The sequence below is a fragment of the Eptatretus burgeri genome, chromosome 17, assembly GCF_056783735.1.
Source record: "Eptatretus burgeri isolate ZD-2024b chromosome 17, Ebu_testis_v1, whole genome shotgun sequence".
Lineage (NCBI taxonomy): Eukaryota > Metazoa > Chordata > Myxini > Myxiniformes > Myxinidae > Eptatretus > Eptatretus burgeri.
The window spans coordinates 45,149,945-45,175,639 of record NC_140977.1 but is presented as its reverse complement, the minus strand read 5'-3'; the positions used below and the strand labels follow the sequence as shown (position 1 = coordinate 45,175,639).

The 25,695-nt window shown below is 45.6% G+C and overlaps 1 protein-coding gene across 1 annotated transcript in view; it reads left to right on the top strand.

Annotated features, from left to right (window-relative positions):
- The window catches only part of LOC147009949 (uncharacterized), a 48,369-nt gene that overhangs the window by 6,695 nt on the left and 15,979 nt on the right, over positions 1-25,695 (top strand). Inside the window, exons 6-7 of the mRNA XM_085861216.1 lie at positions 18,257-18,316; positions 18,470-18,743. Coding sequence (XP_085717342.1) covers positions 18,257-18,316; positions 18,470-18,743 — 334 coding nt within the window. The remainder of the gene's footprint in view (positions 1-18,256; positions 18,317-18,469; positions 18,744-25,695) is intronic.

Genomic DNA, 25,695 nt, shown 5'->3' with positions numbered 1-25,695 from the left:
ACACACACACACACCAACGAGAAGGGCACTCGGTAGAGCGCATACCTCCGTCACGTCATGGCTGATCCACGAGAACATATCGGGACCAATACATTATTGAAATAGCATGCTATACAGTACTATATCGTTTTTGGCCCAATCTCTCAATGGTGAAGAATCACTTTTAAAATTAAAAAATTTTCATATCCAGATCCAGATTCTGGTCTTCACCAAAATCGAATGAATTCGTCTTTGTCACATGCCCCACCTGCCCACCAAATTTCATCCGGATCCGTCTACAACTTTTTGAGACATACTACACACGAACAGACAAACAAACAAGCAGACAAACAAACAAGAAGACGTCATGGAGAACATGACACTTGCAAAATCCATAAAACAAATTTCACCTGAAAAATAATAATAGGTGGTTGAATTCAATGACCAAATATGCAACTCCTCTTCAAATTTCTAGTCAATCGGATGAAAATTGACAATTTTTGAAATTCGGCCTGTGTTGACCTTTTGGTCCATGTTGATCTCAAAAAGAATTGGCTCGTTGAATTCAGTGATCTGAAATATAAATACTCTTCAAATTTCAAGTCAATCGGATGAAAATTGAAGATTTTAGAAATACCACCTTCGTTGTTGAGCTTTGGCCTCTGTTGACCTTTTGACCTCAAAAACAATAAGCTTCTTCCTTAAGCCAAACTCGACCATGTGGTGAAGTTTCATGATGATTGGTTTAAAATTTGACCTGTAGGTGGCAAACAAACAGATAGAATAACAAAAATCGACTAACCAATACACTTGAAAAATCTTTGATTTTGCAAGTAACAGACAGGGGATGAAAACATAACCTCCTTCACCTTCCGTGGTGGAGGTAATAAATGTGTGTGTGTGTGTGTGTGTGTGTGTGTGTGTGTGTGTGTGTGTGTGTGTGTGTGTGTGTGTGTATGTATATGTGTCCTCCATAACTCCGAAACCATGAAACCCAGCAACCTGAAACTTTGCATGCATGCTCAGGGAACTCCAAGAAATGCAAGAGTGAAAATTGGGTGTTTGGGTTAATTTAAACACCCATTTTGAAGATAATTAATGGCCTTATTTAATTACATCCTTTAGCAGGCAATCCTCGCTCTCTGGGGTCTTAAGGCGATCCTGGGTCACCTCACCTGGATCTGAGGCCCCCATGTTTTTGGCCTGGTCAATCATGCCTCGACTTGGAACAGGCTGTAACGATTTCTTAACGATCAATTTTTTATTTCACATTCCTCATTCATATTATAGAATGCCTGTTCATCATAGCTACAAATCGCTGGATAAACTTCAATACTTATAAACGCCCGGAGGCACCAGCATTCGTGGCTTTATTTCATTTTCACACATGCCATGACCTTGAGAATCTTTTAAACTAAGACAATTACAAAATTAAGCTCCAGATTTCAACTTAGCAGCAGTTCTGACTGTTAAAAAAGTGTTTATTTGTCTAACTCGGACATTGCTTGGGTGTTTCCGGATACGGGTTTATATGACCCACGGCAATGGGTAATCGCTTGACAAGCCAGGCGTTCCAATTGGAGTGCTAGCATGAGTGCTTAAGCCACTTGGCAAGCACTCACCAAGCTGCTTGGTTGTTCGTTTGAAAAACACCAGAAGTAAGACTCGTCGCTTCGCTGATGGAAATAGAAATCTGTGTAATTGCTTTAAAAAAATTTTAAAAACGGAATAAACATTAACATTTAGCTGAAATTTTCCTACTGTTCGGATAATTATATTTAGTGAAGAAAGGATGAAGGAATGTGCAGAAAGTGGACCTTCATTTGGTGTAACGCGTGCTCTCTAGCCTGTTTATACAACCCATGACGATGGAGTTGACAGGGGTCCTTTTTTTTCCTGTCAATTACGAACGCAGTTTTCTTTTTGCTGTTTTGTGCGATCTGCTTTCATGACAAAATATGAATAGAAATACACTAATAGTTTCTGAAATGTTAATTATCGGCAGTGGCTGAAATCTAAGAGGTACGTAGATAGCACACACTGAGGTCGGACGTGGTGGAGTTTGTGCGTGCCTGCATGCGAGCACGTTGGAGGAATGCATTTCTGGGTTGGGGTATGCATGCAGGCAGGCCTTTGCCAGGTAGATAGCATGGGTTTTAATTTTTCCCTCAGGTCCCCCAATCAAACACATGTCCAGAAACACCCCCTTCCCCTCCCCACTCCAAAAGAGAAGGAAACTCTAAAATGAATGAATTTTTAAATGTGAAAAACGTCTCATGATCTTTGAGTGAAATCTCAAATAAAAATTGTGCTTTTTCTTTCGGGAAGGCTTTATTCCTTCTATGAACACCCTTCTCAAGACATTATAACCAATGTACATGCTTTTAGAAATGACTTTTGTTTCCAAAAAAAGGCTTCATCAAAAACCTGACTTGCATGTTTGTATGATATTTTAAAAGTTTAATTTGGAATAAAACTTGTGGCATTTAATTAGCTGCTCCGTTGGTGGCATTGCTCAATATGATTTAATATGATTTCATGCTTTTATTGTGCCTCAGTCATATTTGTGAAAATTATATAATTCGATTTGCTTTTTCTGGATTCAAATCTGATGGAAGAGTGGGGAGACAGTGGATAGAATTTCAAAGAGTGGGTAGTCTGATAGGATGGTGCACAGATCGCACAGTTACCTTGGAGCCATGTTTATGGGTTTGATTCCCCACCTGACTACAAATGGTCAGATCGGTGCTTCACATGCACGGCACCACATCATAGTGTGCCATTCCTCAGATTGATGTTACGCTGGATGTCGCACCTGCTGGCTTCGGCACGTGGATGTAAAAATATATCACCGTATCTTTTGTGAAGTGTCGGCGAGTTATTGCTGATGCCCTGTCCAAATTTCCTATTTGAACTGGCTCTACTGTATTCCAATTTCAGACCGGCTCGCCTCATCGTGAATGATTTTGGCCAAAAACCTTACCAAGGCAATCACATGAGATGGTAGGAATAATTGGACAGTCAGGGCCGTGGTAGTTGTACTAGTTGTAGTAGTATTAGATTGACAGTGAAGCCAAAGTTGGATACAAACAAGGAAATGTACAAACAGTTCTTTCACACGCAAACAGTTCTTTCATCCCCTCTTCCTGTGCAGGCTGGAGTTCCTCAAGGTAGCGTTCTGGGCCCTGTTCTTTTTCTGGTTTTCATCAATGATCTCTCGGACTCTCTGGAAAATCCTCTATTTCTCTTTGCCGATGACTCAACCCTCTGCCGTACCATCTGTCATCCCTCAGACCGGCAAGCAGCAGCTTCTTCGCTCACTGCAGATCTGGATAAAATCACAAACTGGTCCAACACGTGGAACATGTCTTTCAATCCAGACAAATCTCACACTCTCACTATGTCTCTTCGAAAGGACCGTTTACAAAACCCCCCCATCCACTTTCTCAACAATCCTCTGGAAGAAGTCTTTTCTTTCAAGCTTCTGGGTCTCACTATCTGCCATGACCTTTCCTGGGAAAGTCACATTTCCAACCTTGCCTCAAAAGCCAGTCGCCGACTGGGAATCCTCCGTCGTGCAAAGTCCTTCCTCGGCCCTCTTGAGCTCCTGACCACTTACAAAGCTTTTGTCCGTAGCCTGATGGAGTACTGCTCTCCCCTCTGGGCTGGTGCTCCTGCCTCCCACCTTTCTCGACTTCACGCTGTCGAAACCAGGGCTTTTAAGATCATTGGCATCTCCCGCAATGAAGCTGAGTCTTTGGGCCTCTCACTCAATCACCGCAGGTTGGTCGGTGGTCTTTCTGTCTTCTACCGACTCCTCTCCAGCCTTGCCCCCCCTGCTCTCTCTGCGATTTGTCCCAACCACATTTCCACAGGGCGCTCAAGGTCCGCCAACAACCCCCTTCTGGTAAAACTACCAAAATCACGAATCACTGCTCATCTTCACTCTTTCATTCCTCTTTTTTCCCGCCTTTGGAATAAACTTCCTCACTCTATTCTTTCCCATTCTTCCCTTCAGGCTTTCAAAACAGCTGTTCACCACCACCTCTTATCTTCCCCCATCCAAATCCTCGATCTTTTCTACCCCCGATAATCCACCCAAGCCCACTTCCTTCAATTCTCCTGCTTTCCTTCCTGAAAGTCCCTTTAATGTCCATCTTCCCCTCGCCATGTTCCCCGTCCCATCCCCATCCCTCTCCCTTCCACAGTTCACCTGTGTCTGTTCCCCAATGTTTTGTCCCTTCCACTCCCGCCCCTCTTGTCTCATGCCTCCTTGCTGTGAGTTGTGTGTTAGCTCTCATACGAGCCTCGACCAAGGTATAAAAAAAAAAAAAAATAAAAAAAAAAACAGGGAAAGAGGGGAGGAAACACAGTAATCAGCAAGTGAGAGGGTTGAGTATGGTCAGGCTAATGGGGGTAAAAAATATTGTGGATGGGGATTGGGAATTATGTGAGATAGTGGTGCACTGTTCATCTGAATTTATAGAGAGAATAGTGCAATTGACCTGGAAGGAAGGCCTTTCCACAAACGGGGGAATAAAATGAACAAAACAGTGGAAGTGGGTGGGAAGCTAGTATTTTTGAGAGGTTCATGGCTACTGTTATGTATCCCACAGGAGCTGGGAAGAGTCAGAGGACCAAGAGAGCAAAGGGAGCTGTACCAAAGGAGTGACAGCTACAATAAAAAAAATGTGGGCCACCTATCAGTCTTTGACATAAGAGTAATGGGCCTTGTGTTTTAGCCTCATCACAGGAGATGCGCTTTCTGTTGAGAGTTTTAGTATCCCCGGAGTATCAGAGAAACATGATGCTTGGTTGCCATCCCATCATGTAGAGCAGGGGTTCCCAAACCCAGGGTCGTGACCCAAACTTGAACCCCCCCCTCAAAATCTCAGTTTTTGAGGGGGGGTTTCATGTCAAAAGCATTTTCTCTGACAATTTTTATCATAGGTACACTAGGTACCAGTATCATTTGGGTTGCGAGGCGAATGTGATTTCAAATTTTGGGTCATGGACAAAAAAGTTTGGGAACCACTGATGTAGAGCAATACTCTATTGAGCATTGAATGGACAAAGACCTTGAAAGCTGCATGCTCTTTTGATTTTGGAGTGACAGAGGATTTGCTTTGGAGGCTGGCTTTGCAATATAGTCAGCCCACGAAAGGTCATGACTGATTGTTCAAACACTGGAAGCTCAAGAGTGAACCTCTTCCTGTGACCGACCATGGAAATGGATGGGTTCGTTTGGATATCCTTCTGCAGCAACAGAGTGAGACTGAGATTTGCCAAGATTAAAATAACTATTCCATTTGTCAGACCATAAGTATCTAATCAATTCCAGGCCAGCAAAGAATGACAGCTGCTGTCTTCCTGTCAAAAAGAGGGTTTTCCCAGAGCATCGGAGAGGTTGTTTATGTGGATGAGCAACAAGATTGGGACCATGACATTGCTTTCGCCACTCCTACCTCCCCTGCCAGATATGAAAGCAGCCTTGTTTGTCACAGGTAATGAACTTGTCAAGTAGATTTGACTGCAAGACCTTTGTAATATCAATGCTGGATTGGCTGCATAAGAATTAGCCTTCAAACCTACACACTCATAAGGTACCTTTACTCAGATTTTGGAAACTATAAACTATATCAGTACTGTATATAGATATAAAACTAAAAACACGGTCGGTGAGGCGGTGAAGCCGTGAGTGAGGCGGTGAAGCAGTGAAGACTATATGCCTTTTTATCACGCCCTGTTTGAATGTTAATTCCCCAAGACCCTTAACACCCTGAAGAGCCAAAAGTCACCAAGGACCCAGAAGACCCAAAAGTCACAAAAGACCCTGAAAACCGAAAATATGTCATCTCAGAGACACCAACAAGACAGTAGATTCGTCAAATACTGACCGGCCAGCAGATAAGATCGACCAGCATCCACAGGGGTGCAGATGGTTCTTCAGTCAGGGTTTTGAAGTGTGGAACTAGTCTTAGTTCACACGCAGCACTCTCAATTCCCTCTTTGCTGGTTGAGTCAGGTTTTAGTACTCAGTCTGCCACAGAATGTGTAGCACAGCTGTTGCTCCTCATGCGACACATCATGTCCTCCTCCTGAAGCTGCAACCTTTCGTGTTCATATATGTCTCTCATATAAGGTCACTCAGAGGACTGGCATCAAGGCATCTGCGTAGCCTGGTGTTGGCTCATTGGTTAGGGTGGCGCTTCAAGAAATGATAGCTACCCCGGCAGCTAAGCTGCCATACGACCACCACCAAGGCATCTGAATTACATTATGTCTGCTGATGAGCTTGTCCTGGTACGGTTCAGCATGTCCCTTAATAGATCTTTCCCCCAGTCCATTTCTCTTTCATGTGGGAGTACTATACAGTTATCAAGGCATTTGGACACATTAGCCAAAACACACTTTCTTCAAAGCATATTCAAATTCCTTTGACAGTGACAAACCCTTTCTCCCACATCCAAGTTTTTGGGTCAGAAGCTGCTTCTTTAACTTTCACATATCAGTTTCCTTTTACCACATTTCAAACTAGAGGGGGAGCACTCGGGAGAGTGCAAAACCTCCGCCGCCAATACTGCTGGGTCACTCAAGTGAACCTTATATCTTATTCATTAAATATGATGTCAACAGTGCTGACAGAGTTATAGTTCTTTTCTCCATTTTTTTTGGAGGGGTGTGGGGGTTGGAAATCACTTAAAACATGTAGGTATGCAAAAAAAAAAGAAATCGAAATTTTGTTGAAAAAAATTGCAAAAAAAAATTTTTTCTCTAAGTTTTTTTTTTTGGGGGGGGGTTGGAAATCACTTAAAACATGTAGAAATGCAAAAAAAGAAAAATTTCTCTGACTATTTTTTTGGGGGGGGTAACAATTTTTTTGGGGGGGGGTTGGAAATCACTGAAAACATGTAGAAATGCAAAAAAAAAAAATTCTCTAACAATTTTTTTTGGGGGGGGGGACGAAGGCCAAAATTTAATGGCATGATCCTTGGACCATACCTAACCCCCCCACCAAGTTTCGTCAAAATCCGAAGAGGAGTTTTTCCGTAATACTGCTCACAAACAAACAAACAAACAAACAAACACACAAACAAACAAACAAACAAACAGAAAGGGGTGAAAACAGTAACCTCCATCCATCTTCGAAGATGTCAGAGGTTAATAAAACGGTATATTATTCCATAACACCCCCCCTCCCCCCCACCTTCTCAAAAGAAAGTTTGACCAAAGGAAGAACCCTTTCCCTTTACATGAAGTCTAAATACAACAAAAATTTCACACCTTTGAGTAGCATTCAAAAATACAAAAAAACCCCCCCAGCTTATCCTCAATGCTTCCCAAATAACTACAAGAACAATTCCAGAGTTATTCAGATGTTTACAGAGCATCTGCAATCACATTATCTTTGCCTATGTGTTTATCTTTGCCTTTGTGATGTGTTTAATTTCCAAAGTGAATTCTTGTAAAGACATGCTCCACTCATTAATCACCGATTTTTATTCATAATTTTGTGAAGAAAAGTTAACAGATTGTGATCTGTGAAAATAATGACTGTAAAAGTAGTTGTACTCAGGTATAGCTCAAGCTGTTGCAAAGCTAGCAAAAGAACAAGGGTCTCTTTTTCTATTGTCGAATAGTTATTCTGGTGTTTGTTAAACCTTTTCAAGTAATAGCACACAGGGTGATTGCCTGTATCATCTTCCTGCATTAGAACAGCCCGAGCCCCACATCGCTAGCATCCACAGACAATTTGAAGTTTTATCTGAAAATTTGGTGTGGTAAGAACTGGAGAACTCCTCAGTATGGCTCTAATTTTATCAAATGCAGCCTGACATTTGTCGTACCATTAAAATTTTGCTTTTTTATGGATAAAATTAGTCAAAGAAACCACAATGTCAGGAAATTTTTGACACAATCTCCGATATCGTCCAGCCATACCCAGAAATCTCATGAGCTCCTTTTTACCTTTAGGTGCTGTAAAGCTATCAATTGCTTCCACCTTTGCTTCCATCTTTGTTTCCACCTTTGCTGTTCTGATGTTAAATGACCCAATTTATGATCCAAGTGTAATAAAACCTCAGTGTTGGTCAGCCTCGGGCAGGCGTTGTCCCTAATGTGATCAAGCTTCACTTCATCACACATCTCATTTTGCTTCTGTGCATCAATTACAGGTAAAGCAGGTGAGGCTGAAATTACACTTTCTGGTTGCTTTCTGTCATGAAATTTTTTTAAATCATATTTATGTGACACAGTCATCTCTGCTTGCGTCTACCAGGAGTTTGGACAGAATAGTCAGTTTTACTGACTTTTCTTTCAATGAGGTAAGAGCCACAATACCCACCCTGTAATGATTGACCTGAAATTGGAAACAACACCAAAACCTTGTCATCAGGACTGAATTCCCTGTCCTTGGAATGCCTGTCATGCCGAGCTTTCATTAACCTCCGCCATCGAAGATCGGAGGTTACTGTTTTCACCCCTTTCTGTTTGTTTGTTTGTTTGTGAACAGTATTACGGAAAAACTCCTCGACGGATTTCGACGAAACTTGATGGGGGTTAGGTATGGTCCAAGGATCATGCCATTAGATTTTGGACTTGGTCCTCCCCCCCAAAAAAATTGTTATAGAAAAAAGAATTTTTTTTTGCATTTCTACATGTTTAAAGTGATTTCCAACCCCCCCTCCCAAAAAAATTGTTAGAGAATTTTTTTTTTTTTTGCATTTCTACATGTTTTAAGTGATTTCCAACCCCCCCCCCAAAAAAATTGTTACCTCCCCCCCAAAAAATTGTTAGAGAAATTTTTTTTGCATTTCTCCATGTTTTAAGTGATTTCCAACCCCCCAAAAAAATTGTTACCTCCCCCCCAAAAAATTGTTAGAGAAATTTTTTTTTTTGCATTTCTACATGTTTTAAGTGATTTCCAACCCCCCCCAAAAAAAATTGTTGCAACTTTTTTTTAAACAAAATTTCGATTTCTTTTTTTTTGCATTTCTTCATGTTTTAAGTGATTTCCAACCCCCCTCCCCCCAAAAAAAAATGTTGGAGAAAAGAACTATAACTCCGTCAGCACTGTTGACATCATATTTAATGAATAAGATATAAGGTTCACTTGAGTGACCCAGCAGTATTGGCGGCGGAGGTTTTGCACTCTCCCGAGTGCTCCCCCTCTAGTTTTGTCCTGTGATCCTTTTAAATTCTGTCATGTGTCTTTGCCAAACTCTCTCTGAAATCAGACACATAATCCAGCAGATTTAACTGTGACTTCTCACTTAGCCACTGTTCCTTCAAAGGCTTCAATGGTCCTCACTCAGTGCGTTCAAACAAATCAAAGGACTGAATCCCAATGATTCCTGAACTGACTCAGTGACAGCAAACAATTATTGTCACAATTATTGTCACACTCAAAGCAGTAAGTTCTAAAAATGTCTTTTAAAGTCTGGTGGAACCTTTCTAAAGCACCTTGTGATTTAGGATGGTAAGGACTTGACTTAACCTGTTTCACTTCCAACTGGTGCAAAACCTGTTGGAAAAGGTTTGACATGAAATTTGGTCCCTCATCAGACTGTATGACCTTAGGTAGACCAAGTAAGGATAAAGAACTTAAGTAATGCCTCAACATTGTTTGGCGTCGCAAGTTTTCTCAGTTATCGCCTCTGGGAACCTCATCGATGCACACATAATAGTCAACATATATTGATTACCCGTCTTAGTCTTTGGCAAGAGACCTACACAATCGATGATAGCCAGACTGAAGGGTTCATCAAAAGCCGAAATGGGTTTTAAAGGCGCCAAAGGAATCTTTTGATTTGGTTTCCCTACCATCTGGCATGAATGACAGGATTTACAAAACTTCGCCACATCGCGTCGCACATCCAGCCCCCCCCCCCCCAAATGTGAAAATTTTGTCATGTTTTATTCACCCCGAGGTGCCCTGCCAACAGTATCTAATGTGATAAGCTCAAGATATTTCATTGCAGTTTTGGAACCACAATTTGATAATATACTTTCCATTCTTCTTGTGCTTTTAGCCTGGTGTTTGCTTAATGGTAAATGTGGCTGGTTTAAGATCTTAAGGTCTTGAGTTCAAGCCCCCATCTCCCCTGTTGAATTAGCACCAGGTGGGTTGACTCAGCCTGTCATCCTTCCGAGGTCAGCAAAATGAGTACCAGCTTATTCGGCATTATACCAGATTGCATCAGCATCACAGACACACACCCAGATTATGATGCGACCCAGCAGCCACAGGCTGCATACAAATAAATAAAATAATCACAAAACCGAAATATTCCTTTAAATTGTAACTGCTGCTATAAAATTATTGCCCGTTTTTTACCTCCGTTATACATTCCCTTCCTTTGACTATAACCGGGGTCTGTATTTGTTTCCGATGCCATATCCGGAATAAAACATTCAGCAACTCCCTTTCCCCTTATATCACCAACCAAATATGGTGTACATTTCATCATTTCAGATGTAACATTGGCATAATCAACCGCTTCTCCTTCTTGAGTTCCAAAATACAAACGAGAACTGTCAAACATTTTCGAGAAGAAATAATTTACAAGGGTGGCATTTATGTTTTGAGCAGCCTTGTTGAATGTAAATTTGCACAGTAAGAAACTATCTATCTGTGAGATTCAAGTAAGTTTGTTGATAATGTTTTTCAAAGCTTTTTGTCCCATTTGTGTTCCAATCTCTTCTAGTTATCACATTTACCTTGATATAGTCTTCCTTTTAGTGGATTTTGAGATAATAATGTCATCATCCAAATCACAGATACTCTCACTCACTTCCATCATGTCTTCTTCTTCTTCTTCTTTCTGCTGCTCCCGTTAGGGGTCGCCACAGTGGATCATCCGTTATGATCCGCATAATGATTTGGCACAGGTTTTACGCCAGATGCCCTTCCTGACGCAACCCTGGTCACCTCTTACGACACAGGGATATGGTACACCTATTCTAACCGGGGCATACACTGGGCCCAGTACACTGGTACTCACTTCGCCGACCTAGGAAGGATGACAGGCTGAGTCAACCCCCTGGTGTATTAATTCAAGCGGCCAACAGGGCTTGAACTCAGGACCTTTTGGTTCTGAAGCCACTACCCTAACCACAATGCCAACACCAGGCTTCTCACTTCCATCATGTATACTGCATTTATTTCAGGAAAAAAAAAACTGAGGAACTCAAAGGATTCCTACCCTCTGCTAGAAATTGTGAAACCCTGATCCAAGTATTTTGATTATTTTCTACATTTCTTGTGGAGATAGTTGAGTTTTACCTTTCATAATTGCCTTGATTGTGTAATTTATGGGATTTCATTTATGCTCTTCATTACTTTATAGCACCTGCAACATTTCTCACAGCAGAAACAGTTGAGCCTATTAGATTTTTATGTTTAATAATTGTTGATGCTACACCCATCAGAGTATCAATTAATTATCCAATCTCCATCCATCAGGACCATCCTCTGTGCAGAGAGTTGGTGCTACCTTGGCAGTCTTAAGGCTTATTGGGCATAATCCTGGACAGGTCACCTCTCTGACACAGAATACCAGCAAGCTGGTATTCATTTTGCCAACCTCAGAAGGATGACAGGCTGAGTCAACCCCACCTGGTATTAATTCATCAGCCAAGCAGGATTTGAACTCAGGACCCGAGGATCCCAAGCCCACCACCCGAACCATACTCTGTGCAGAGCATCGGTGCTGCTTAAGCAGTCTCCTTGGCTATTGGGCACAATCTTGGATGGGTTGCCACTCCGACACAGGATACCAGCATGCTGGCACTCATTTTTCCAACCTCGGAAGGATGACAGGCCGAGTTAACCCCACCTGGTATTAATTCAACAGCTTTTTTTTTTTTTTTTTTTTTTTGTATACCTTGGTCGAGGCTCGTATGAGAGCTAACACACAACTCACAGCAAGGAGGCATGAGACAAGAGGGGTGGGAGTGGAAGGGACAAAACAGTGGGGAACAGACACATTAGGTGAACTGTGGAAGGGAGAGGGATGGGGATGGGATGGGGAACATGGCGAAGAGAAGATGGACATTTCAGGGACTTTCAGGAAGGAAAGCAGGAGAAATGAAGGAAGTGGGCTTGGGTGGATTATCGGGGGTAGAAAAGATCGAGGATTTGGATGGGGGAAGATAAGAGGTGGTGGTGAACAGCTGTTTTGAAAGCCTGGAGGGAAGAATGGGAAAGAATAGAGTGAGGAAGTTTATTCCAAAGGCGGGAAAAAAGAGGAATGAAAGAGTGAAGATGAGCAGTGATTCGTGATTTTGGTAGTTTTACCAGAAGGGGGTTGTTGGCGGACCTTGAGCGCCCTGTGGAAATGTGGTGGGGCCAAATCGCAGAGAGAGCAGGGGGGCAACGCTGGAGAGGAGTCGGTAGAAGACAGAAAGACCACCGACCAACCTGCGGTGATTGAGTGAGAGGCCCAAAGACTCAGCTTCATTGCGGGAGATGCCGATGATCTTAAATGCCCTGGTTTCGACAGCGTGAAGCCGAGAAAGGTGGGAGGCAGGAGCACCAGCCCAGAGGGGAGAGCAGTACTCCATCAGGCTACGGACAAAAGCTTTGTAAGTGGTCAGGAGCTCAAGAGGGCCGAGGAAGGACTTAGCACGACGGAGGATTCCCAGTCGGCGACTGGCTTTTGAGGCGAGGTTGGAAATGTGACTTTCCCAGGAAAGGTCATGGCAGATAGTGAGACCTAGAAGCTTGAAAGAAAAGACTTCTTCCAGGGGATTGTTGAGAAAGTGGATGGGGGGTTTTGTAAACGGTCCTTTCGAAGAGACATAGTGAGAGTGTGAGATTTGTCTGGATTGAAAGACATGTTCCACGTGTTGGACCAGTTTGTGATTTTATCCAGATCTGCAGTGAGTGAAGAAGCTGCTGCTTGCCGGTCTGAGGGATGACAGATGGTACGGCAGAGGGTGGAGTCGTCGGCAAAGAGAAATAGAGGATTTTCCAGAGAGTCCGAGAGATCATTGATGAAAACCAGAAAAAGAACAGGGCCCAGAACGCTACCTTGAGGAACTCCAGCCTGCACAGGAAGAGGGGATGAAAGAACTCCATTTAGGGCCACACGTTGACTGCGACAGGAGAGGAAGTCTGCGAGCCATGAGTGGAGATGGCCTTGAATACCATGGGAAGAGAGTTTGGTGAGTAGGGCAGGGTGCCAGACTGTGTCAAAAGCACGTGATATGTCCAGGGATACGGCTCGGATTTCCTGTCTGGCATTGAGGACCTCCATCCATTGATGGGAGAGCAGAAGCAGCATATCTAGGGTAGAGTGACCTGGTCTGAAACCAAATTGATGATTGGAAATCAAGCCATTGGAGAAGAGGAAGGATTTCATATCTGAGGCGATGATGGATTCCATCACCTTGCTGATGATTGGGAGAAGGCTGATTGGTCTGTAGTTATAGGGATCTGTTTTTGCACCTTTTTTATGCAGGGCAGTGATGTTAGCAGATTTCCAAGCAGATGGCAGATGACCTTGGGCAAATGAGAGGGTGAATAGAACAGAGAGAGGGTGAGCAAGAGCAGAAGAGCAGGCTTTGAGGACACGTGGGCTGATGCCGTCTGGACCAGTTGCAGGACCAGCTGAGCGGGATTTGAACTCAGGACCCTTGGATCCAAGCCCATCACCCTAACCATGAAGCTAACACCAGGCATACATAGGGCTGTGGTTTTTGAAGGTGCTCTCTGGACGTGAACGTGCGCTGGCCTTCATTCAAACATAAGATTTTAGGAAAATCCCTGCACCACCCGTAGGTCCTTAAATGAGCTCCAGCGCACGTTCGTGCTTTGAGTTATGCCCCAAAATAACCCGACTGACATCTCCTCCCTGTCTTCCGAGGCTGTGGTAAGTGTTCGATGAGTATGTGGCAGTTGAAGCAGTTGTGGAGTAGCAGGAGCACGTTGCGGCGTTTGTAGTTCAGTAGCAGTACGTTGTGGCATTGTGGGGAAGAGGTGGAAATTCCTGGTAACAAGATTGTGAGTACTGGTCGCGTTTGTAATGGAAAATGTGAGCGTGGATTGCTGTGGGGATTTTTAGTAGTCGTATGAAGTAGTTGTAGTGAGCAGATTGAAGGTCTGAAGTGAATTGGCGCACGGTTTTGAATGGAAAATTGGCACGCAAATGTACACGCACCACTCTCTGTGCGGCTCACTTGGCTTCTATTGGTTGGCATGCGTGCGTGCATGCTTGTGTGTTTTGAGAGAGAAAGGGGTATAGCAAAGGAGTGGAAGAACTGCAAGGGTTGAAGATTAAAGAGATATAAGAAGTCTAACTGAAGGAGTACCATGCAACACATCTTTCCCCTTTACCCATGAGACATATAGAAAGGCCTAACTAATACGCATACAATTGAAATAACTGCCTTGGGATCACTATATGTTGTGTGTCATTGCCTTGGAGGCATGCAGTTTTACAGAACTGCATGCCTCTAAGGCAATGGCACCAAACATACAATGATCCCCAGGCAGTTATTTTATTAGTCTTCGTGCAGTCAGACCCCCCCTCATGTCCAGTCGGTTAACGGGACGAAATGCGTGTGTGGGTATAAGAGTTATAGTGTGGTCTGTAAGGATATTACCGTGCACTTCCGGTAGAAAGCATGAAACTTGGTATAAAATTAATATAATAAACCTGGAAAAGTTTTAGCCCCGGAGGCACTCGATTCTACCTTTCCACTCTAATTAGACGAGAGTCATTAATGGGAGCTTGAATTGGGCGTGGTACTGCCATTCCGTGCTCCTATTCACCTGCAGATGACCCGGAGGAACAGGAAAAGTACAACAAAATGGCGGACGCAAGTTGATTTTGGTGCAATTTTCAAATTTCTCACTCGCTATTTTTCGCTGGAAACGCCAGGAAAAGATGAATGAATCTTTCAACCAGGTAATATTTATATTGATATGATTAAATATGATGAAACAGGAAATAGGGAGATGTTTTGTAAGCTGTTGATTTGGTTAGTTAGTTGTTGATGCCTCATCGTCAATTCTCACTTCATTTCACTTCACTTCACTTCACAATGTCAATAATCACAATGAAATTCAGTCGTGGCAGTCGTAATTTTGGACAGGGTCAGCAGTTGAAAAGGGTCTAATGAGAAAAATCCATTTGTATTATTGTCCATAGTATTGATTGAAGCGTGCAAGTAGGTAATTTTTGTTTCCTGTCTACCGAAACCGAGTGCCCGTGGTGGTGAGAAGTGAGTGCGGGTGACAATGACCTTGACTGAAGAATACTGTTCAGGCTGTTTTTACCAATAACCTACTTTGCATTAATAGCACGCCGAGACAGAGGCAAGCCCCCATCACGCATCTGAGTCACCAATACTTTCTTTAGCCCGAATCAGGCGATCGCCATGCACATTCATTGACCCTTCAGTCACTGAGAAAGTAAATTTCCCACGCTAAATTGTACATCCCCTAACTCTCTTGACCCAGGTCTGGCATCTCATTAATTTTATTGGCCCTGATAATTTTCTGGATCTGTCTTTCAGTGGCATGATTTATTAATATTTAGGTTTTTTTTCTTCCAGATCACTGATGCAGGCATTGATGTCTGTACAGGCATTGACTGGAAATGATGTGTCATTTGTCAGGTAGCTACAAGTGAGTTGGTCAGGTGTCCTGGAAATCTTCCATCTGTTGCCAAGTCAATCAAAACGTACAGGAGCTTCTGAAAAACGTCGATGAATTCCGCCAAATTGGATTCATGCCCGTCCCCTTTCGGTTCGGAGAAAGTGACACTGAACTGTTGAGGGGGAAACGTGCTTGCTGGCATAAGACGTGCAAATTGAAGTTCAAGAACACCATGCTGTCACTCGCGAAAAAACGTCGCAATGCCGCTGAGTATGATGAAGTTCCATTGCCAACTCCACCCTCTAAAAGACAGAGTCACAGGTACTTCGATGCCAGCCTTTGTTTCTTCTGCCAAGAGGACACAGATCGGGATCTCATCTGTTTCTCTACGCTAGAGGTCGACGAGAAAATTTGAGTCATGGCCACTGACCTTGAAGATGAAGTCCTGCTTGCCCGCCTTCCATGCTCTGACTGGATGTGACACGACATCAGCCTTCGCCTACAAAGGAAAGAAGACGGCATAGCTCGCATGGGGTTTGTGCCCTGAGCTGACACAGGCGTTGTTATACATTGCCCACAATCCGTTCACCATCCCAGACCAGGACTCAGTGCACTTCAAAACAGTTGAGAAGTTTGTCTGTACAATGTATGACCATTCACTCGAGTGTTCCACCGTGAACGAAGCACGGAAGAATCTGTTTTGCTGGAAATCAGTGAAGAGCCTTGATCAACTGCCACCGACACAGGTAATAATTGAGAGCCTTTAATTTTTTTTGTTGTTTTTAGCAATTTTGCATCAATATACACCATTGAGGACGACTTGGTTAGTAGATGTATGGAAATACAGAGCTCACTCCAGGGACCATGTAACTCCCAGGATCCTGTCAAGATTCAGGCCGATGTTGTGGACTAAGATAGTTTAAATACCCTCCCGCTCTCATGTTAAATGACTTGTGTATTGCAGGATGCCTTACACCAGCACTTCAAATGTGCCACCTATCAATATGGAATTTGGATGACCAGTCCTGACCCATGTCGCCCGCAAGCTACACCATCTGATTATGGTTGGAGAAAGGTCGACGACGGCAAATGGGAGCCCTTGTGGACGACGAAACCGCTCATTTCAAAAGCATGTCAACAGCTCATTAGATGCAGGTGTAATAATGCGTGTCGCGTCTGCAGATGCGCTTGCGCGGACTTGAAGTGCACTCACATATGTAAATGTGACTGTGCGAAATAGACTTGCGAGTCGTGGCTGCGAGGAAGATTATACCCGTTGAGCAGGTAGGACGTAACAGTTGATCCCGTGGACTGGAGGGTGACGTATGATCTTTTTCTGAATTTATTTGTTTGTGTGAGCGGTTGTTTTGTGCTCTGCTGCTCCTTTGTTGGAGGTGGGATCTTTCATATTATAGCAGTTTGTGTTTCAGGTTGTAGGATATGGTCGGTGGAATCAAATGAACTTCTGGCCAATATTTGAATTTAATTGACCATGACGATAAAGCATAAAGATGGTGAACAAGTGATCTGAGCTTATTTTAAACGTCATTTTTGGGATCCTTGGGGTCGATTTAGGGGGTACAGGCTTCTCGAAAATTCATTATTCGTTCATCTTCAGTGTATTTTATATACTTCTGAAGTCCACCTGACGTCTATCCGTCCGCCATGTTGGAAAATGGCCGCCATGTTGGAAAATGGGTGCCAGGGTCATTTCCCAGCATGCCTTTATTACTATCACTAGTACATGCCGTACGTGCGTGTCCGTACGTGCGTTGCCGTACATGCAAAAATAAAAAAAGAACTGTGACGTCAATCGTGACATCATAGCACCTTGTCCTGTCATTGGTTTGGTAAATAAATGGCCATAACTTGGGAAGCACTTGTCCGATTAATATCAAACCTTGAAAAGGCACATCCACAGGGCCCTAGCAATATACCTGGCAAGTTTCAATTAGATCGGACCAGTGGTTGTCGAGAAACAGCGGTCACACACACACACACACACACACACACACACACACACACACACACACACACACACACACACACACACACACACACACACACACACACACACACACACACACACACCACACACACAACACACACACATACACACATACATACACACATACATACACACATACACACACACACACACACACACACACACACACACACACACACATACACACACACACACACACACACACACACACACACACACACACACACACACACACACACATACACACACACACACACACACACACACACACACACACACACACACACACACACCTGGAATGATAGATAGATGACTACGTTAATACCAAATTTGGTGCTTCCTTCCGAAAGTGCACGGTATGGTTGAATATTCGTTCTAACAGACCACACTATCAGGTCTATTAACTGTCTGGATCTCGTCCTCCGATTTCCACTCCGACCCTTTCCTTTTTAGCCATGGTGGTGCAAGGCAAGCAAGCACAAAGCATTCGATGTGCGACTGGATAATCAGCACAGCACGATATGCCTCCCGTGCCTTGCGGCCGGTGTCCGTGTACTTTGTACCTCGACTATGTTCTTCATCCGTTTGATTTTGTTTCCTTGAATCGAAACGTTTAACAATCCGATCATCGATCGATCCGTGATGTTGCTCGTGATTTCCCGCAGCCTGTGCGGCATCGGCTTCCAGCCAATCGAGACGAGGTTGAATTGCATTCTGTGAACGTGGTGAACAAACTTTTGCTTTTTTTTTCCATCTGGTCTTTTTTATCGATTTCCAGGTTTGTGTTTTTTTAAATAATAAAAAAAACCATAAAAGATTAAGTTTTATTTTTAACGGAAAGTTTGGGAATCATTTTGTTTTAAAATTAATTAATTCTAAGAACTCTTGAGATTTCATATCCACGTGGATCCTGGAGATTTAAAAATATTGGGAAAGTTCAAGACAAAAGGTATTTGTGCGATCACCAGGTGGAGACAAACGCGAGGGTCATGGACGGAGACCTCCCGACCTCCGGCCACGACCCGAGCTCGTCGGGCTTTGGTGGAGCGAACGGAGGTTGTCCGACGTGGACAGATGCTGCGATCTGTGGCTTCAGGATCCTGGACGTTCAGAACCTTGGTTCTGGAGGATGCGGGACGGACGTGGGACCAGGTACGGTCGGTCGGCCCGACCAATCGGGACGGGTCACGTTTAAACGTTTACCACATAGTTATTTATTTGTGAAATTTCAGTCATATTCACATTTTCCAGAGAACCCAAATTTAATGACCGTCATTGATTATGATGTGGAAGGTCAGCCGAGACCCTGACCTTTTCACCTTTATAAATTCGTTTTCTCCACATCCGCTTCAGCATTTGACAAGAAACTTTCAACATGGACGCACCGACCCATGGAGAATGTTTGAACCGAGTTACATGATGATTGGATTGAAAATGCGGCCGTTTTTACAAAAAGTCTGCTTTTTATCGGGAGGGGGGGCAGGGTAAAATGACGTCACGATGCGGGGATATGGGGGTTGTGTGTACAAACGTGAAGGAGTGTTACAGGTGTTGGGGGATATGCAATGCTGTTACATACCTCCATCAACAAATGACCAGCAAGTGTGCTTGGTGTTGCCTGGCAACGCTGGATCTCTCCTCCCACTCCTTCCCCTCCGTCATCTCACCCTCACTTGCCACCACCCACCCTCCCTCCAGAATCCCACTCACCCACCCACCCTCCAGACTCCCAGACTCCCCTCCAGACACCCACCCTCCCTCCAGACTCCCACCCTCCCGACTCCCACCCACCCACCCACCCTCCAGTCTCCCACCCTCCCTCCAGACTCCCACCCCCCCCCGGTCGCATCGGCTCACTTCATTCTCCTGCCTCCCCTGCTAGTACAAGTTGGCTTTGGGCGTTCCCACTCTCTGAGGACCTGTGTAGTGCAAACATGTCAGTTATCTCCACAGCTGACTTGTAAAACCCGATGCCACCACCGGGTGACGCTACACGATACACATTCACTCCCAAACCCCTGTGACTCCAGATGAAACCAAGTAACCCATGTTCACCATGGAGTTGATCTTGGTCCATGTGCCATTATTGGTGGCAATTGGCCCAGTAGTTTTTGTGGTGTACTGGATAGAAGATGCTTAGCAGGCAGACACGAGCGGAGGAACAGTCGAGCCGGGCTGTGTTGCACAAGCGCGAGCGCGGGCGTACTTTGCCCGCGGCTCTCCTTTATCCCGTATTCAGCACACTCACGAGCCGGGCGACTCCAGCATTACTACAACGCCTCAGGCGGCACGCACACCTTATATTCCTTGCAGATACGATGACCACGACGACCACTCCTCCCATCATCATGCCCCGCCCTGCATGCCCGCAGGCTACACCACACTCCTCCCTCCTAAAACTATGATTATTAAATGATCACCATCATAATAAGCATAAACAACACGAAGGACAACGGTATAATAGTCGACAAGGCACAAAAAATGAAAACAGCGAAGTATAACAGCACATCACATCATATAATGCGTGGAAGCGAGCTACTGGAGAAGCACAGCAGCACTACACAGCGAAAACGCCCCCAGGCGGCTCATGCTTACATGGCCCTTGGCGAGGTCGCGGCGACCTCCCGACCTCCCCCGGCACCATCAAACGCCTCCGGCCCATAAGGCGGCACCTCTCCCCAGCCAGACCTGAAACAGATAAACCTTTCGAGGCCGGACCCCCGCTGTCTGGAACCCGCGGCGCCACCGCCAGACCCGACCGACCTTGGTGGGGGCGCTGAACAGCACCCTTGGCTGGAAGCAACAAACACTCCCCAACACCCCACGCACCATAATCAGTTGAGATTCCACCGCATGGCCAAAACGGCCTTGAGCGCAGCGAGAGAGCCACGCCCCAGGCGCCAGGCACGTCTGACCTTGCTGAAAGCAGAGGTGGGGGTAACGCCGACCAGCGCACGAGTCCCGGCTCCGAGTCGATCTCCGAGACCCCCACGGCCATTAGACGGTCGCAACTCCATTCAAAGCATACTCCAACCATAGGCTCATCATAAATCAATAGGAATAACATATGAACCATTGCAAACTCATTTTTCCGTACAGCGCGTTCTCTTGATAAAATCCCAGCACCTGACAAAACAACCACCCGTGGCCTGGGGCAACTGGAGGCCAATAAACCCTCTTTATTCGCCCCCACCTCTCTCAAAGCCCCCACATCACATTGATCATAATACAAATCCCATCGATTGATCTCCACCAAACCCACTCTCACACGGGAACTGCTGGCATTTATTTCAACAACGTTAAACTGCATCACTAGAGCAAGGCAAAAAAATATGCAATGAACAGCAACCCACAACCCACATCACGAGTCCGCCTCTTGGTTGTTGCCTCGATGTTGTGACTCGCGACTTCCTTTAACGCCACGGGCCCACCGCCACCCGTTGAAGCTGCTCGAACAACACCGCACCTCGCACCATGCACGCAGCCGACGCGCGAGAGCCCATCGCGAGAGCTGGCACGGCCCCTGCTGCTCCCGAACCGCACACCGCCGTTGCAGGCAGCAACGAACGGCCGCTCCCGTTGCATCGACGCGGCTCCCGCCGCCAGAACCTCGCCCTCGGTACTCGACGAAGGCATCGAAGAGAGCACCGGCACACCTGAAGGTACGAACTGGAGATCCAGCCCGAGGTGCGCCAGCCAGTCCCGACCCAAAAGGACGGGCCCCTCCCCTCGCACCACAAACACCGTGAGTAGGGCGCTTCGCCCCCGGTAAAGCACCGAGACGTCGGGCGCTGCAAGCGGCGCAACCGCTTCGCCGGTGTACGTGCGCGATGCGCGGGCAGCACGAGTGGACTCAATTCGACACCCGATCAGTGCCCCGATCACCTCGACATTCACTGGCATCGGTCCTGTCACCGTAGGACCAACTGAAACCAGGTTCAACATGGGCAGCATGGGCGATGACCCTCGCCCCACACACCGTAGACGACCTTGAGTGCTCAGACCGCCGCCCGAGTGATTGTATTGCAACGCTCGCCCACGACCCACGCCGCAGACCGTGCGCGTGGCCGTGCGTGCCTGGCCCATCGCGCTGACCCCCGGACCATCTGCTGTGCCCCGACCATCGAGACCCTGGACATTCTTCAGAGCTCGCGCGACGTCCCACGCCGCGTTCGAGCCGAACCGCGCGTCCTCGTTCTTTAGCCGTGGCTCTGCAGACATCATTCCCCCGATCTGACGTGCCTCAATAAAACGAACACTGAGCGCGGCCGTTGCCCACTCGACGTGGCCGAAGTCGATTCCGACGAAGGCGGGCATGCGTTCGTGCGCCGTGCACCGACCTTCTGCCATGCTCGTGCTGGCGAGACCCTTGGCTCCGTAGCCTGGAACCGCATGGGTCATTCGCTGCCACCCTGCACACGCCGATCCGAAGATCCTCGTCGCCAACTGTGGTGTACTGGATAGAAGATGCTTAGCAGGCAGACACGAGCGGAGGAACAGTTGAGCCGGGCTGTGTTGCACAAGCGCGAGCGCGGGCGTACTTTGCCCGCGGCTCTCCTTTATTGCGTATTCAGCACACTCACGAGCCGGGCGACTCCAGCATTACTACAACGCCTCAGGCGGCGCGCACACCTTATATTCCTTGCAGATACGATGACCACGACGACCACTCCTCCCATCATCATGCACCGCCCTGCATGCCCGCAGGCTACACCACAGTTTTGGCATGATTGGTGTCACACACAGACAGACGACAGAAAAATGGCATTTATTGATTAGATGTATTGAATACTTTAGCCCATGGGCTGGGCAGGGCTACCTTCAACCCCCAACCCACCCAGTACCCTACTTGGTTGGTATGTTTTTGTTCCTTGGGATGTCCTGGGTGAGAAAAAAAAAAGATGTTAACATGCAATATCTTGGTTTGTAATTGTACTTTAGACACCTTGATGAGAGGTACCCCGTAATGTCATGAAGCGATTTTTGTTCTCTGGAATGTCATGGGTATGGCTGCAAAGCAACCTCCTGTCTCAGTTTGACTAAACTGTTCGTTGATTGCTGTATATCATTTGAAAGGTTATTCAATTGCCCGTTCATTGGTGTGTCAAATGTGCCTTTCTGATGAATATTCATCCAAACAGAGTCGTGCAATAACAACGACAAACGAGAATGGCACTCGGAAGAGCCCATACCTCCGCCAGGATGAACAGTTTCGGTTTTGGATCCTGCTGATAGGCTGGATCTGGATCTTGACCTGAACCAAAATCGAATTGACTTGTTCTTGTCACCTAACCAACTCATCCACCAAGTATCATCCGAATCCGCACATAACTGTTTTACTCTGACTCGTGGGCCCATTGATGCGTTGGACCCAATTTTCATTGATCTTCACGGCCTTGTAGCATACCTGCCTTCTGTACTGCTTGAACATTAGTTTGCCTTTAACCAAGCCCGATGTGTTTGGGCGAGGGTGGGGATAATACGCTCATTATTATTATTGCCAAATAACACCACTATTATTGGCTCACCTGAACTTTAATCAGGTGAGCTTATCCAATCGAGCAGTGTCTGTGAGCCAGTGAGTGAGTCAGTCAGTCCGTAAACACTTCAGTTATTATCACTTGAACCAAACACACGATTTTGATGAAACTTGGTGAAAGGCTTCATATCGGATGCCTAACAAAGGTGTATTGACCACATCAAAATCTGCGCTCATTGAAGGGGTGTATGGGGGAGGGGGTTATTGACCCCCCTCCCAAAATGGGTATTTTCTCTCTTCGATGAAACCTGACCACAACCTTCATCACTCATGATGTACCAAGGTGTATCGATGTTTTCCTTTATACTTCAAGATGCCTTCAAAGATTTCACTCGGGGAGTGATGATCCAGTTTTGCACCAACGTTGCAAAACGTGTCTTCAATTTGCAACGTCTGAAGGCCCAGTCCAGAATCATGGAAATGTGGCTCGGTGATCGACTGTTCGCAGATAACTCTGCACACTTCAGTCGCAATCTCGAAGATATGCAATTTATTGTCAACTGCTTTGTGCAATATGCTTGTCGCTATGGCCTTATGATTAGCCTCTTGAAGACCGAGGCTGTGCTTCAGCTGAGACCAGAAGGTACCGTATACCATCCCATCGATGACACGTCACTCAAAGTTGTAGATAAGTTCTGCTACCTTGGAGGTGTCCTCTCTCAAAATTCAATGGTTGACGATGAAATAAAATCAAGGCTTGGTAAAGCATACGTGTCATTTGGAAAGTTGACACATCGCCTCGAGAACATGCGTGGCATTTGCCTGGACGTGATGATCAGTGTCTATCATGCTGTTATCTTATCGACATTCCTGTATGGATGTGAATCTTGCACACCCTATCATTGCCTCTATCAATTCCACATGCGATGTCTTTAATTGTAAGATTCGTGGCATCACCTGGAGAGACAGAACACTGAACACCTCAATCCTAAACTGCTGTCAGATCTAAGAAATTGAGTAGTTCCTAATGCGAGCTCAGATTCACTGGTCAGGACAACTTGCATGCATGGAAGACCACAGAATCCCAACTGCGCTTTTCTACGGTGAACTTAAATCTGGTAAATGGTCATGTGGTAGACAAAGGAAGTGCCACATGGACGTCCTTAAGTCTACACTCAAGTCTTGTGCCATTAGAGCCATCGCCTGGGAACATCAGACCACAAACAAGTCAGCTTTGCGCAACATCTGTCACAAAAGCCGGGACCACTTTGAATGTGGCAGACTTGCCATCAAGGGACAGTGGAGGCAAGAAAGGAAAACCTACCAACATCAATCTCCCCAAGGATCAGTCTATACTGTAGCTGTGATGTTTGCGGTCGACGCTGTGGGTCCCACATTGGCCTATACTGATAGCCATCGAATAATGGACAACACTTGGTGAGCACGCCACTGAAGGGGGGAAATTCATTGAAAGTGACGACTCACATAATCATCATCATGCTCCCAAAAAAAGCTTTTTTCTGCATTTTTCTGAGGCGAACCCTGAAGCTCATCACTCTTCTCGTGATCATTGGTTTTAATTAGTCTCGCTCTGAAGGGAATGCCAGACTATTGCAGTGTGTGTGTGTGTGTGTGTGTGTGTGTGTGTGTGTGTGTGTGTGTGTGTGTGTGTGTGTGTGTGTGTGTGTGTGTGTGTGTGTGTCCATCCACGTCGATATATTTTTGCTTTAAAAATGTTTTTTTCTTTGCAACCACTTTTCCGATTGATGTGACACTTTATACATAGGAGGGACTCCCCATGGAGAATATTGTATTGCGAACTCTGACATCATAGGTCACAGGGTATGGCAGATATATTGGATTAAAGGGAAAAAAAATTGGACGTAATTTCTCTAAAACCACTCAACGAAAATAATTGAAACTTGACACACGTCAAAAACTCCCCATGGGTATATACACTACTGGATTTAGGGGTGGCCAGGTGGGGCCATGGCCCCGGGGCCCCCCACAATTTCGATGACATTTTGAAAATCCCTTGAAAATGTGATTCTAAAGTTTTATTGTAAACTCTTTGTAATAATATCTTTTCAAAATTGTCCGTCATTGTGAGGGTCCTTTTCAAGCTGTTTCTTCCACGGTCCACAGAACGGATCCAACGTAGTCAAAAATTCCTGGGGCAAGCCTCGGGCATTGGGGGCCCGCATTCCGATCTTTTTTTTGGATCGATCATCGATGCTTCGGATGGTTGAGCGTGACCAACTAACTACGACACTGCCCGCCAGAGCCCAGCAAGCACAGACGGAATACAGAGGTCCAGCCAGAGGAGAGGTGAAAAGGTGAAAGTCGATGTGGTAAAACTAGGCCAGGCCAGCACAGCACACGGCCGGCAGGGGTAGTATTGCACACACTGAAACTGCGGCTGGCGGGGAACGCTGTCAGTACCCTGCTTACTGGCACGCACAGCACAGTAACACGGTGTGACTTTCTATGTTCCAGGTGTGTGAAACATACTTGTTGTTTGTGATTGTGGTACGTCCCATGTGCACGCTGACAATATCTCGGTTACTCGGTACCTACCAGCTGCAGAAACCACAATGAGCGGCTTCGGTGACGACAGGCCCAAAT